Source organism: Gossypium arboreum, chromosome 12, assembly GCF_025698485.1.
Source record: "Gossypium arboreum isolate Shixiya-1 chromosome 12, ASM2569848v2, whole genome shotgun sequence".
Taxonomy (NCBI): Eukaryota; Viridiplantae; Streptophyta; class Magnoliopsida; order Malvales; family Malvaceae; genus Gossypium; species Gossypium arboreum.
The window spans coordinates 107,614,856-107,629,622 of record NC_069081.1 but is presented as its reverse complement, the minus strand read 5'-3'; the positions used below and the strand labels follow the sequence as shown (position 1 = coordinate 107,629,622).

The 14,767-nt window shown below is 34.6% G+C and overlaps 1 protein-coding gene across 2 annotated transcripts; it reads left to right on the top strand.

The window, feature by feature from the left end:
* Positions 1-354: 354 nt before the first annotated feature.
* On the top strand, positions 355-10,028 carry LOC108465538 (uncharacterized). Of its 2 annotated transcripts, none has more exons than XM_017765884.2 (13): positions 355-1,487; positions 1,590-1,746; positions 2,511-2,623; positions 2,722-2,823; positions 3,131-3,200; positions 3,758-3,813; positions 5,306-5,356; positions 5,532-5,636; positions 5,845-5,889; positions 6,333-6,441; positions 8,545-8,747; positions 9,196-9,282; positions 9,570-10,028. In XM_017765884.2, exons 1-13 carry the CDS (start codon positions 558-560, stop codon positions 9,735-9,737), a joined length of 2,196 nt encoding a protein of 731 aa, XP_017621373.1. In that variant the 5' UTR covers positions 355-557; the 3' UTR covers positions 9,738-10,028. The 2 variants fall into 2 exon arrangements, with proteins under 2 accessions (XP_017621373.1, XP_017621372.1); XM_017765883.2 differs by having other exon boundaries at positions 1,581-1,746.
* The last annotated feature ends 4,739 nt before the right edge of the window (positions 10,029-14,767 follow it).

Genomic DNA, 14,767 nt, shown 5'->3' with positions numbered 1-14,767 from the left:
TTACATTGACTATTCTGTTTTACACGAAACAAACATTGAAAAAGGCTAAAATATTTTAGATAAAAATTTTTAAAAACTATTTTAAGCATTATTTTTAGAAAAGAGATATTTTAAAAGCAACATTATATATTTTAAAAAATATTTATACTATATATAATATTTATTTAATTCAGGAGAAGAATTCACCTACATTAAATAAAATTAAACTGATTTTACATCATTCCGTAATTTTTACACATAATAATTCAATCCTTCAATTTATTAATATTTTTAAAATTGATTAATATTTCAAAATTATTCATTTTAACCGATCCCTTCACTCCAGTAAAAATTAAAATCCATCAAATTAGATTGATAGGTTAAATCAATCTATCCCGAATTTTGCTCTGTTTAATTTAATTTTTGTTGTAAAAATTTTAGTTTATCATTGAAATTCGGAGTTAAAGAAAAGAACAACTAGTTTCATCCCTTCCGTCGTCGCTCAGCTGTGTTTTCTTCAACTATAATTGCAAAACCCTAGAATTGCTCATTCTTTGACAATTCTTTAGTCCAAAATCATGGATCAATACTATCATCACCAACAACCTCATAGTCAGTGGCGGCAACCACCGCTACCACAGCAGCCTAGCCCATGCCCAGTTTGTTCAATTCCTCACTTCCCATTCTGCCCTCCTTACCCTCCTTACCATCATCAAAACCCTAATTACCCTCAGCATCCGAATTATGCCCGACCTGGATTCGACCCCTTCCAACCTCCGGCACCACCACCACCTCCACCTCCACCACAGCCAGCCCCAGCACTGCCACTACCTCCTCCTCCTTACATCAATGGGTTTGCTGATCCTAGATCCTGGCATACCAACCCTAATTACGGCTACGATTATGCTACGGCTGGTGGTGGTGACGTCGATCGGAGCTACAAAAGACCGAGGATTGAGGAGGGTTGTTCGGGTCCTGCTCGGATTTTGACGGAGGATGAGAGAAGGTTGAAGTTGATTCATGATCATGGAGCTGCTTCATTTAGTGGATTTAACCAAGAGAATAAATCTCTCCATAATAATATTAATAACAATAACAACGTCAACTTAATGCCGCCAAGGAGTTCAGAGATGTATAACATCGAAGATTCACTTAATAATTATACCGATTATTATGGTAATAATAATTATAATTATAATCAGCCGCAGCAGATTCAGCATAAAGATTCAGTGCCCACGGCGGTCAATCATTGGCAAGGTTATGAACAGAGACTGGGAGGTTATTTGCCACACCCTGGTGGCAATCACATGTCTCAGCCGCCACCTCCTCCTCTTCCAGCTTCTCCGCCACCACCTCTGCCCGTGGAGGCTTATTCTTCATCATCCAATTCATCAGTTTCTTTATTTCCAATAGGTGTTAGTTCGTCAGTCACAGCACATTCCACTTATCCGGTGGTTACTGAGCCTTACTATCAGAACAAACCTCCTCCACATGCTTTCCATAGGGAGGTAATCGCTTGTTTTTAGTTGGTTATTCAGCATTGGTGTTTGAAACTGTATTTTCCAAGGATGAACGTTATCTTTACATATTTTTGTTTTTAGGATCCTCAGGCTATCCATAGGACGTCCTCTGTGAAATATGCCGCCATTCCTCCAAAGGAATTATCTTCTGATAAGGCTAAATTTGTTGATGCTTCTGAGTTGTTTAAGATGCCTCATAGAGCTTCTCGGCCTGATCATATTGTGATAATTCTTCGAGGGCTTCCAGGTAAATTATATTTAATACTTGCACTTCAGTTGATATATTTACCTCTCTTTTTTTAGCTGCTGGAATGCAGGCAGTCATTGGCTAATATTTGCTAAATAATAAAAGTAAGTTGAATTATCCTCAACGAGTATATGGAGTAGTGAACACCTTGACATTTCAGAATTAAATGTTTCACTTTTAGTTGCTTTTAGCATGTAAAAATGTAACTTTACTCACAGTGAGTTCAGGCATTTTTGAATTGATTGGTTTAAGTTAATAATATGTTTGTTTTTTATCAGAGAAAAAGGAAATTATACTTGTTCTTTGTGCACCACTAGCTGAATGAGAAACTAGATCCAGATCATATCTTATTTATGATTCATCCTTTGTACTTTTCTTTCCTTCAAGTGTTTAGTTTAGTGTTTTTTTTTTTTTTCCCTGTTATTGAAAGATGTAATGATATGACTGTATTTCTCACTTGGGAGGTAATGAAGCTCATCTATGTAGTGAGTTTCTGGAAACAAAATTTTGAAGTGGCACCAATGGTGACATAAGATGATGCTTTCAACTTTTAATCTGAGTATGCTTGAGAACTGCATCTTTTATGAGCATCTGCTGGTTATCCTCAATTTCCTCGGAAAATGCTATGGGTGTTTCTTGTGGTCATAGTGTGCAACAATAACCTTTGTGACCTTTATATGCGGATAAAGGAGACAGGCTAAGATGTCATTAACTGTATGATCATGTTTGGCATATTTAATTTACACCATTTCTTTTATGTTTAGGTAGCGGAAAGAGCTACTTAGCAAAGATGTTACGAGATCTTGAGGTTGAAAATGGTGGTGATGCTCCTCGTATCCATTCCATGGATGATTATTTTATGACCGAAGTTGAAAAGGTCTGTTTGTTTTTCTTATTTCTGTTTAATATTCATGGACAGTTGAAGGATTAGCTATGTGGAAATTTCTAATATGTTTCATGTCATATAAATTAAAGGATGAGGAGATAGAAGTTTCAAAATCATCAAGTTCAGTTCGAAGTAAGAAAACAGTGAAGAAGATGGTTATGGAGTACTGTTATGAACCTGAAATGGAGGAGGTAAGCTAGTAATTTATATAAAATGGGCAATCTTGTCAGGGGCTTGAGTTGGAATTTGCGTTTATGTATTTTTTCATGGTTAGGTTTTACATTGCTGCTGAAAACATCTAGTCATTGAATATTCTGCCAGATTGGAAAAATTCTCCAGTCTGGGAATTCTGGATTTTTCTTATGCATTCAAATATTAGTAGATGCATGCATGGCAGCAACCTAGTCTTTGTATTCCTAATTGCACTATTTCTTTGCTAATGCATGATACTTGCTCTTATTGTTTTAAAAGAATTTAATGTTATGTAATATGCTACAGGCATATCGAGAAAGCATGTTGAAAGCATTTAAGAGGACCCTTGAAGATGGGATCTTCAGTTTTGTAATTGGTATGGCTCTTCAAATGAATACTAGACTAATGAACACAACTGATTTTTATTTTTGTTCTATTATTATTGTCATTCTGTTCTTTAAGTGGATTAGATGACGTTTGTGGTCGAAAAATTAAGTTTAATACTGATATGGTTACATGTTTCCTTTTGGTTTGATGATTTTGTGGTGATGCCTATATTTTATTTTCAAATTCTTCTGTTCTTGGTGGTAGTGTAAAGATGTTTCCTTCAGATTATAGGTTCATGCACCTGCATTAGTTTCAGTATGGTTTAGAAAACTGAGGGTGGCTTGAACTCTTTTCTCATTATTCCTTCACAAGGAGAGAAAAAAGAAATGGGACAGTGAACACATAGGCTTCATTAGATGAAACAATTAAACATTCTCCCTGTTATGCTGCCTTTTTACAGCATTTAACCACATGAGTGATCTAGCTTCATTAGCATTTTAAGTGGTCATGCAGTGCCCATGCACTGCTTACATTTTTACTAACTACAGATGCAGTTTTTGTTCGGCAATTGACCCTTTTCTTGCTGGTATGTGTGCTTCGTCTTAGTGGATGACCGCAATCTGCGGGTAGCTGATTTTGCTCAGTTTTGGGCAATTGGAAAGGTATACTCTCAATTCTTTCTCACACCCCTCTCTGCAAGTATGTTCTGTGGGAATATTTTAAAGGTGTGCAGGTCTTCATTTGCATAACATGGGTCTTATTTCTTTTTGAGTTTTCTTCCTCATCTTTTGATTTTAATTAAAGCTTTTTTTTTTTTTTTACTTGTGAAATCTTCTCTATTTTTCGTCCCTGATTTAATCTAATCCTTTTTACTGCATGGGAAAAAGTGTTGACCCATCTAGGGAAAGAAATATAAGTATAAGTAATCCTTTTGGATTGGAGCTTGGAAGTCTTTGTCTCCGGCATTCATTCGTCCTTTTTATCTTTAGTGTTGTTTTCTTGCCCCCCTAGCTTGAGGTGCTGGTTTGCTTTCGAAATGTAAAGTGGTTGTTGCTTTCATGGAAATGTAAAGTTCTCTGGTTAAGAGGTAATTCAGTTAAAAAAAAAAGAGAGGAAAAATAGGATGCTTTTGGTCATGCTTGAAATACTTGTAATTCGAGGCCCATGGTGTTATCTTCAGAAGGTGCAACCTGTTGTGCAATGGCAATCATAAATCTTCCTTTTAGGTTACAATTAGTTGCCATTATACTTCTCTGATTTTGAACAAACTGTTGACATATTGTGCCTTCTACCAAAATTGAATTTGTGGATTTCATGCTTGACTATTATAATATCATCTAAAAATTCAATTGAGTATACCAAATTATTATTGATATTCCTTATATGCGCTTTTGAACTTAGGGTGTGGAAAAGCCTACATTATGGTCCCAGTATTTTTCTTGCCAGTGCTACGAGTTTGCATGTAGATTTCATGCTTGACTATTATAATATCATCTAGTTTAAGGCATTTCTTATTTTCTGGTATGAGCATGAATGTATGTAATTATGCAAGTTTGATGTCTCAATGGGTTCATTGCTACTATTATTATTGATGATGGGTTTTCTCATTTATGGTCAAATGATTTGAACATATGTCAAAGCTTATTTTACATTTTGCTTTTGCTTTTGTTTTCTACACCTGAATGTTTTCAACAGTACAATACAATGAATTTGTTAAGGGCTAGCTTCTAGGTTGGTGGTGTTGACCCCTTGTTGGTTAAAGTTTTTTTGTTCTGACAACTCCAATTTTTTTGCCTCTATCATAAAAAAGTATGAACAACTTTAATATATATATATATATATATTTGTTTTAATCAGTTGCCACAAGTTTTTTGCATCACTTTTGAAAACTTTTCCTGCAATTTCCATTTATCCTGTAGAAAAGTTCTGCAGTAATCCAAATCCTACTCTGACCGTTTACATATATAATTCTGGACTTGAACCTCTAGGGTGAAGCATGATAAAACTACTAATAGGAACCCTGTTTGCATGTTATTCAACTGATGTGCTATGCTGTAAGCTGTTAATGATGATGACTATTGAGTTCTTTAGTTGGTTCCTCCCCTTTTTTTTTGTTCATTAGCTGTTTTTTCTTATTGTTCCTTTCTTTTTCAGAGATCCGGTTATGAAGTTTACGTGTTACAAGCTACATATAAGGATCCTGTGGTGAGTGTGTGTATAATGTGTTTTCTTAACAAGATTTTTGTCTCATTGCCTGATACGCATGCGTTTAATTTCTAATGTTGATTTGACAAGTTGCTGATTTTTTTTTTTTATAAACTGAACAAGAGAGTTTCTTCACTCAATTGTCCATAAAGCTGATAATAATGTTGAATTTCAGGGCTGTGCAGCTAGGAATGTGCATGGTTTTACCCTAGATGATATCCAACAGATGGCAGGACAATGGGAAGAAGCTCCGTCATTATACTTGCAACTCGATATCAAGGTCTTTTTTTCTTAAGTTTGCTTCCAATTTTAACTACGGTTAATGCTTTGGAAATTCTAGGACAAAGCAAACATCATGGTTTAGAAATTTTAAACATAAACTTGTCTTCTGTAATTTGAAAGAATTTGGAAATCAAAGTTACTTTGATATGATACGACAAGATTATATTGTAACTTCTTCTGAATGGTGTATTTTGCTATTATGACAGTCATTATTCCATGGAGATGACCTGAAGGAAAGTGGTATTCAGGAGGTAATTGACTTTCATATGATGCTAATCTGATTGAAATCTTACTTCTGGATGTGCCTTCCACGTCCATTGAGAAAAAAAAATTCATGTTTAGTCATGACATGCATATATGGGTAAATTTTTTTTGCCCATTTATTAGTGCTTCGCTGATAACTTCTAGTCCAAATGTTTCTTTGCAAGTAAAATTCTTTCTGGCACCCAAACAGAAATGTATGTTTAATCTTCTTCTTCCTTTTTTTTTTTTTTTCCTGATAAGGAAGATTGGTTGTAGTTGGAAAAGTCACTTGGAAAATCTCTTTCTTGTAGCATTGTATAACTTGTTTTGGCACTGTTTTGTCATGTTTCTTCACCCTGGAAGGGTTGTGGTAACACAGACTCTTTAACATGTGATTTTGGAGTTGGTATTCTAAATAGTTTAAGCTGGTTTCTCTTTTTATATCTGCCAGGTTGACATGGACATGGAAGATGGAGATCGTGAAGAAGTATTAGCAGGACAACAAGAACAAAAGACTGAGAAAGTGAACTTGCCCACTCTTGGAGACCATGTACCCGAAGGTATATTTTTTCTCTTCATTTATGTGCCTTCTGCATCAGTTTGTACTCAATATCACTTGTTGGTCATCGCTTCACCCTTCATTTGTGTTATTGACCAACATGAATGGACAAATTTGTTTATATTAAGAATACCATCCATTTGTGTTACGTTTTAGACAATATATTTTCTTGATTTTTTAGTTGCATCTCAAATGAGTTCTGATACTTTGGGTGTGTTGTGTAGTCTGAAACTTGAACTATAATGTATTTTGTTTCTCAAATGCAAGAGTTCTCTTGTTTCAGTTTTCACGTTTTTGTTAGTATATATATTTGCTAGGTTGTGCAGTCTTGTATAAGGGTTACTATATATTGGAATATATGTTGCTGTGGGATTTCAGAACAATATAGAACAGAGATTTCCATTACTGAATTAGCATACAGTATCTCATATTTTAATCTTGCTATAAATCCAAGACTACTTTATTTATAGGTTGGTCGAGGGAGTTCTCACCTTATTGACTGGTTGGGTCATAAAAGGTTGAGGATTCTATAATGTCAGTAGTTGATAATTTTATATGCTTATGAAATTCTTTGCTGTTTAATGGAAGCTACTAATGGCAACACTCCCGAACAATTTGAAGATATAAATACTGGAGAGAAAGCTAAGGGCAGGGAATAAGTAAATGAATATTAGGGTACTTAGCGTATGGTACTAACAAATTTTGTGTTCATTATTTTTCTTCTTTTAGCTTCCTCCTCCAGACTAAAGTTCTTTGTACAGCTTTATAGGATACCTTTTATGTGTATATATACATATAATATATATATTTACATGCATGTGCACACACGCATACTTTATTTGCAAATTGCTGTAGTAATATTGCATGCAGTGTTATAATTTTTGGGGTAAACTAAATTAGTAATCACCGAACTATGTTTTTTTTTTCTTTTTTGGTCACCCAACTATAAAAAGTTACAAAATGGTCACTGAACGTTTCAATTTTGTCGTTTTTGGTCACCCAACTATCTTGGATTTTGGGTGTTTTCATTTTTAGATTAGCCAGCTGGCGATCAAAAAAGATAAAATTGAATAGTTGAGTGACCAAAAAAGAAATTTACTCACAGTTGGCTGACTATTTTGTGACTTTTCATAGTTGGGTGATCAGAAAAGGAAAAAAAACCATAGTTGGGTGACCTCTATTGTAGTTTACCCTAATTTAAAAAAAACAATTGAATATAGTGTTTATATTTTGGTTAAAGTTAATAAAATTTCAATTATGAGTTTATTATTTAGGATATTTTCTATATACTAAGTTGTAATAGTTGTAGAATAAAAATTAGTGATTTGTTAGACCAGACCACAGCTTTGAAATTAGTTCAAGTAAGTTATTTTCGGCTTTGCTTGGTAGAGTGGAAAGAAAACTAGAAGGATGAAAAATAGAAGGCGTAGAAAACTAGAAGGATGGAAAACATAAATTTTCTTTCCATAGGTGTGCTTGGTAGGAAAAATGGAAAAATGGAAAAAAATTTATCTTCTTTCCTTCCATTGCTTGGTAGAGTTGAACAATGAAAGGAAAGAAAACAAAACATTCTAAAAATGCATAATTTTGAACTAATATATACCTCTCTCATTTTTTCTCCGCTCATCATTCCAATTTGGAAGGATTGGTTTTATGCATTAGGCTGGAAAATGATCACGTATCCTATTTTCTTTCCTCTCATTCCCAACCAAGCACACTCAAAATTTATTTTCTTTCCACTTTTCCACTCCCTCCTCCTATCCCTCCACTTTTCCACCCAACCAAGCATACCCTTAATAAAAAATTAATGAGGATTATAAATGTATTTTCACCTTTACAAAAGTTTCAAACCTCTTAATTTCCATTTAATTATATTCATGCATCAAAAAGAAAAACTGAAACTTAGAGGTGCAATTAAACTATTACTTTACTAAGGTAATTGAACTAACATTAACTCTTACAACAAAATTTTATTATAAAAATAATGAGGGTATTTTGGTCTTCAAGAGAGGTTTCACAGCACATTGTATATGGTATTGATATTCAACTTTTACTGTTTGACATGTTATTAAATCATCCCATTTCCTATGATTTGGCTCTTTAGATTCTTCAAAGGATGAGAAGAGATGGGATGCTGAGGGGGATTATCTTGTGGAAGTAAAAGAATTAAGTAGGAGTAAATGGTCTAATAATTTGGACGAAGATGAAACTGAAGGATCAGAAGCTATTAAGGGAAATATGAACGCTCTCTCTGGCTTGATCCAAGCATATGGGAACAAAGGAAAATCTGTACGTTGGAGTGATCAGGTACTCCTTATATATTGCGAAACATATCTTTTTACTTTAGTACCGTAAAGCCAATGCTTTACTCAAATTATTTTTTACTTGAGCTTAAACCAAAGGATAGAAGAAACAAAAATGGGATGGTTAAATGGTTGGGTATCAAAAGAGAAGGCAAGGGTCTAGTGAAGTAGGTGGCAAAGATTGAGTCTGAATAATTAGCTTAATTTTATTAAAATATAGTAATATACTTCTAATTCCATATCCTGGTTAAGCTTAGCTAAAGTCTAGTAAAATAGGTTTAATAGGTTCTTTAATTTCATATCTGTATGTTGTCCTAAATCTTTTGAAAAATTGCGAGTGTCACTCTGTTGTACTCACATCCCATGTCCATGCTATTTCTTCTGAGGTTTTTTGGTTTTATGTAATTTCCTGGTGGCTAATAACCCCGATTTTTATTTCGCTTATTTGTCAGGGTGGTGACACTGGGTTTTTAATAGGTGCAGCCAAGAAGGCCAAGATGCTGTCTCTAGTCATTGGACCAGGAGCTGGTTACAACCTGGTCAGTTGCACAATTATCGCTTCTGTTATTTCAGTTTTACCCAATTTGATTTAAATGGAAGATAATTACATTGAATATCCTCCAATTAGTTAACAGCTAGCCTTCTGTAACATTTTCTTCTTGAAAGAAAATTAGTTGACACTGGGAAGCCAGTGAATGACAGGATTGACTTTATATGGTTCTTCTATTCAAGTTGATTAGTTGAATACCCTTGTGCTCTGAGTTCGGTAGTTTTTGAGAGGCTAACTTTTTAATTTTTTCTTGTGCTTTTACAACATCACATGCAGAAGTCTAACCCATTACCTAAAGAGGAGAGCCATACATCCAACAGCATTGGCAATTCAAAGAAGCAAAGTTCATTCCAAGAGCGACTTCGTGCAGAGCACGAATCCTTTAAAGCTGTTTTTGATAGGAAGAAGAGGATTGGGGGGCTTGATCTGGATGAGGATCAGTAAATAAAAAAAGCTCGGGTAAGTCATTTGCCCTTGTAGAGAAGTTCGGCAACTCCCCCATTTTGTTGGTATTTGAAAGGGTAGACAACCATATTTGTAGAGTATAATGGGAAAGAGGGGTGGTTCAGTTTTTGTAATTCAGAATGAAAACTCCATAGTTAATATCCCTGTGGTAGGAAAAGAAAGATTCCCTATCATGTGTAATATATTTATTTTTCTGGGTTCCGAAGATGTATTCCATGACGTACCCAGAAAGTTATTCATATATATAAAAGTATCCAAGCATTAGATATATTTCAGCCAATGTTAAATTATGTTGAATTCAATAGTCGTAGTCTTATAAATTTAACATATCTAATTGAGATTGTATGTAGCCAATGTTCAGCCATTGCCCCCTATCAGCTTGGTCAAGGAAATTATATATACCTGCAATTTGCAAGGGTGGAAGTCCTTTTAGCATATTAATCTTTTTCTTGAAAGTACATAATTTTTAATATGAAAATGGAAAAATGACTAAATATTTTACCAAAAAATTTATTAAAACATTAGAAAGGCATTAATTTCCTTATTAACGGGAAGCCTACAGGACACGTTTTGCTAAAATGATGAATTTTAAAGAAATTATATTTTCATTTATTGTACAAAACAAACTGTTAAGAATAAAGATGTATTTTTCTGTTTTATGGTTTGAGGTTCATCAGTTTTATAACAATATTTTGGTCAGAATACCAAGAAACACTTTTATGTCCTCCTTTTGTTGAGATAGGTGACTACCTCAATGGTTATTTCTACAACCAACTCTAAATGCCATCTTCTATGAAGTTGATTATCAAGAGCTCAGACAAATCTTGTTGTAAAAGCAGCTTGGACAATCTTGGAGATTACAAAATGAAGGGACTTGCAAATCAAAACTCTGAGAATGCTTGAGGAAGATACCCTTTTTTTTTAATTTAATGCTAAACAATGTGATATTTTTAATCAAGGCTTTGCTTTTGGTGAGGAGCATTCAAACTCCAAATCGATGCGTAAAGTGCTAAGGTTTCACCCTAAACGATTTGCCATTAAAGTGACTACTATAGAGGACGCCAATGACATTGACACAATGAGAATTAATGAACTCATTGGGTCACTACAAACATTTATGATGAACCTTGAAGAGCCTAAAAGGAAACGTTACCTTAGAATAGCTGCAAGAACGGATGGAAACACTTGGAACCCCATCATCAAGACATTCAAGAAGCTGTCCAAATAGAGTAAATGTAAAAAATTCAATAAAGGAAAAAGGGAAAGGTGAAGCTATTGATGAGAACCCTAGAGAAAAGAAGAGAGACATTCAGTGTTACGAGTGTGAAGGGTTTGGTCATGTACAAGTTGAGTGAGCAAACACTATTGAAAAATAAGAATTTTAATGTTTCATGGAGCAATGAAGACTCAAAAAGTGAGAATGACGAAAATATTGAAAAGTTAAATAATTAAATTGCTTTTAGAAGTTGTAACTGATTCTGAAATTCGCAGTGTAGTGAAGTAGAACCAAGATGAGACTTTATAATTAAGCTTGTCAAGTTGGATCAAGTATGTCAATTTAATGCCAAGGCTACTGATGATTTTTTTTTTTTTTGGTTTAAACAAGAAATTCAAAGGCTGTTGAAAAACATTGAAGAGAAGGACACTTTTTTGGGTTTTTTACCTAAATAATTAAAAAAATAATTAAATACTGAAATAGGTTGTTGTATTATATACGAAAATGGTATTTTTTTTTTTGCGCCTATTTGACGGGTGCAACCACTTTTTTATATTAAAATATTTTTTTTGGTTTTCTATAAAAAATATTATTTTATTGGTGGCGCCTTTCTCATAGGTGTCACGCTTGTATTGTAACACCCCTTACCCGTAATCGACGCCGGAATAGATTTACGGAGCATTATCGGATTTATAAGTCAAACAATCATACATTTCGTATACATTTATCATTCATATCAAAAACCATTCAAATACATTTATACAGTCCCTAATACAAGCCCTTGAGGCCCCAAATAGACATTAGAAGTTGTTCAGGATTAAACTGAGTTCTCTACGAATTTTTAAGAAAACATGAAAAATTTTTCAAACTACAGGGGTCACACGCCCGTGTGGACAGGGGACACGCCTGTGTGGCTATGGGACACACCCGTCCTTCAAGCTATGTCCAACCCCGTGTAACTCTCTGACTTGGGTCACACCGTCAGACCACACACCCGTGTGCCAGGTTGTGTACCCTTTGAAATGGCCTCACATGCCGTCTGCCAGACCGTGTGCTAGGCCGTGTGAAAACTGGATTGTGCCGCACGACCAAGCCACACACCCGTGTGAAGCTACTGACTTGGTTTTAAAAGAAACATCACGGGACACATGGCCGTGTATCACACACGGCTGAGACACACGCCCGTGTCTCTGACCATGTGGATAGAAATAGACTATTTTCCAAGTCATTTTTCTCACTGAAAGTGGTACCAACCTACACACATCAATATGCATACAACTAAGGCATAGTAGGCACACAAAATCAACCAATGTCAAGTTTATAACAAACAAATCCATTCGACCACCTTAAAACATACCCAACATACTTCAAAGGTTACCTAAATGGTGAATTACATGTATGAGACATTATGTCTAACTTAGCATTCATAACATTCTCAAATTTCAACCACTTTGCACTTTCAATACCAATTCATCAACATGACTTTCACATAGCAAATATACACAACATACCAAAAGATCATTTATACATATTTACTTAACCAAGTATACCAAAATAAGTCAAATCACATGGCTATATATATAACCAAAACAACATAAGACATATAAGCCACATTAGCCAAAACACCTATACATGCCATTTAACCTCAAAATATAAAGTCCAAAATACAAAAATGAGTATTTGATAGGGTGACGCGATCTCCAGCGACTTCGAATCGAGTGAGCTTCGAATACTATAAAACATGAACCAATAAACAGAGTAAACAATTAAGCTTAATAAGTTCATAATTCATAGAATAAAACTTACTATATAACCAAAAATTTAGGTAAATAAACCAAAACATAACTCAATTTAATTTGACCAAAACCTATCATACAATCCATAATCATGTTAGTCATATGTTCGCATAAAACCGAAAACCATCTATGCTATGATTCCATATCTCAAATACCAATCATTTCCATGTGAATATCGCACTTGTTCATATTGACTGTATAATCCCGTAATGACACTATGCTCATTAAACCATCTAGAATATCATAGGATACGCGGGTGGTACACACGAAGTGTCTTGAACAGTAAACCATCAATTCTTATACATGTATGCTCATATGAGTGATAAAGCGTAAGCTCATCCGAGTTGAATATCGATAAGCTCCTCCGAGTTGAATAACGGTAAGCTCTTAAGAGCTAAGAATCGGTAAGCTCATACGAGCTGCGGTGAGTTCGCAACACATGCAGGATCTCAACCAAAATCGGTAACCCTAATGATATGACATGTCATTTGTATCTTCACAATTTTAGGGTTTAAATAGGGCCCGATATTTATAATACTATATTAGTTATGCATTCCATATTTATACAACATAATTATTAAATTCACATACATATAATTCAATTAAAGTATATAAATACACAATGTGATTGTACGAACTTACCTCAAATTAATACGGAGTAAGTCAACCGTTCAATCCACTACTTTTCTTTTCCCGGTTTAAATCCGAACGTGATTTGTAAAAGCCCATTTTGCCCGGTCCCACTAAACAAAAATAAACCAAATAAAATTAAATGGTCTAATTACAACTCCATTTACAAGGCCCAAATACTCTATGGCCCAAAAACTAACCCCAAAACCTAGCCCATAACTTAAACAAATTTCCGAAACCTTAGGGTCTTTCCCCTTTTTGCCAAGGCCGCCTCCACGTGCATCGTCGGCCCCATCCCATCGCCTGTACCACCAGCTCTTGACACTGCAAAACCAAAGCAACAAGCAAAACAAAAAAGACAACAGAGGCAACAAAGCGAAGGACAAGCAAAAATAAAATAATAGAGATTATTTGGTTATAAGAGGGAAAACCGATTTTAATACAAAAAAACATTGTATTACACGAATATTGAGCAATCAAAGCCAAAAGAAAAAGCGAAGCAAAAGGTTTTAATCTTGGATTTCCTTTTCATTTTTTTCATTTCGATTTGCCTTTTGTTTGCTATTTCAAATTTGTTTTAAATAAAATATATAAAGAGGAGGAGAGAAGAGAAGAGACTTACCACAGTTAATCGTCAAAATCGGTGACTTTTGGAGTTTCGACCGTCAGCATGCGGCGGTCGACGGTGGCGTAACCTGCGACGATCGACAACTAGTTTGGGTCTGCGGATCTTGGAAAGGGAAAAGGGTTGAGAGGATTCTTCAATTTTTTGTGAAGAGAGTGTTAAAAGTGAAAAAAATCTGAAATTTTGTCTTATATAGCAATCATAAAACAGCGCCGTTTTGATATATGGGTTGAGAGGCCAAAACGACGTCGTTTGGCCTCTAACCCGTGATCGACCGAATATCCCCGGGATCCGCGTGTTTTCGCATGGAGGAAATTTGCTATTTCGGTCCCTCCGCTTTCTAAAGTCTATTCAACTGATCCTATTTTCATTTTCTCTTTTAAATTTAGCCATGTGATTTTAGTTCCATTTTATTTTCATCCCTTTGGAGCGGTGAGTTTTGGGGATCTGGGAAATAATTTCTCATTTGATCCTCGTTATTTGTTCGTGTTTAATTTAGGCCCCTCTTATTTTTTATTTTTACGATTTATCCTTTTAACTTCAGTTGATTTTGATTCAGTCCTTATTCGTTATTTATATTACACTCCAGACCCTAAATTTCATTTTTGATTCCGATTTAATCTTTTATTCGTTTAATTCCCATCTTTATAGGTTATTATGTTTTTGTTTTATTTGTTTACGCATTGCCTATTTATTTATTTGTTTCCTTATACTCTCATTTCATATTTTAAATTTATATTGT

Bases quoted from the DNA above. Each gene is read 5' to 3' on its own strand.
- LOC108465538 (XM_017765883.2), top strand. From the start codon at position 558: ATGGATCAATACTATCATCACCAACAACCTCATAGTCAGTGGCGGCAA. The intron at 8,748-9,195 runs GTACTCCTTATA...CTTATTTGTCAG, and splicing joins CTGTACGTTGGAGTGATCAG to GGTGGTGACACTGGGTTTTT. The intron at 9,283-9,569 runs GTCAGTTGCACA...CATCACATGCAG, and splicing joins CAGGAGCTGGTTACAACCTG to AAGTCTAACCCATTACCTAA.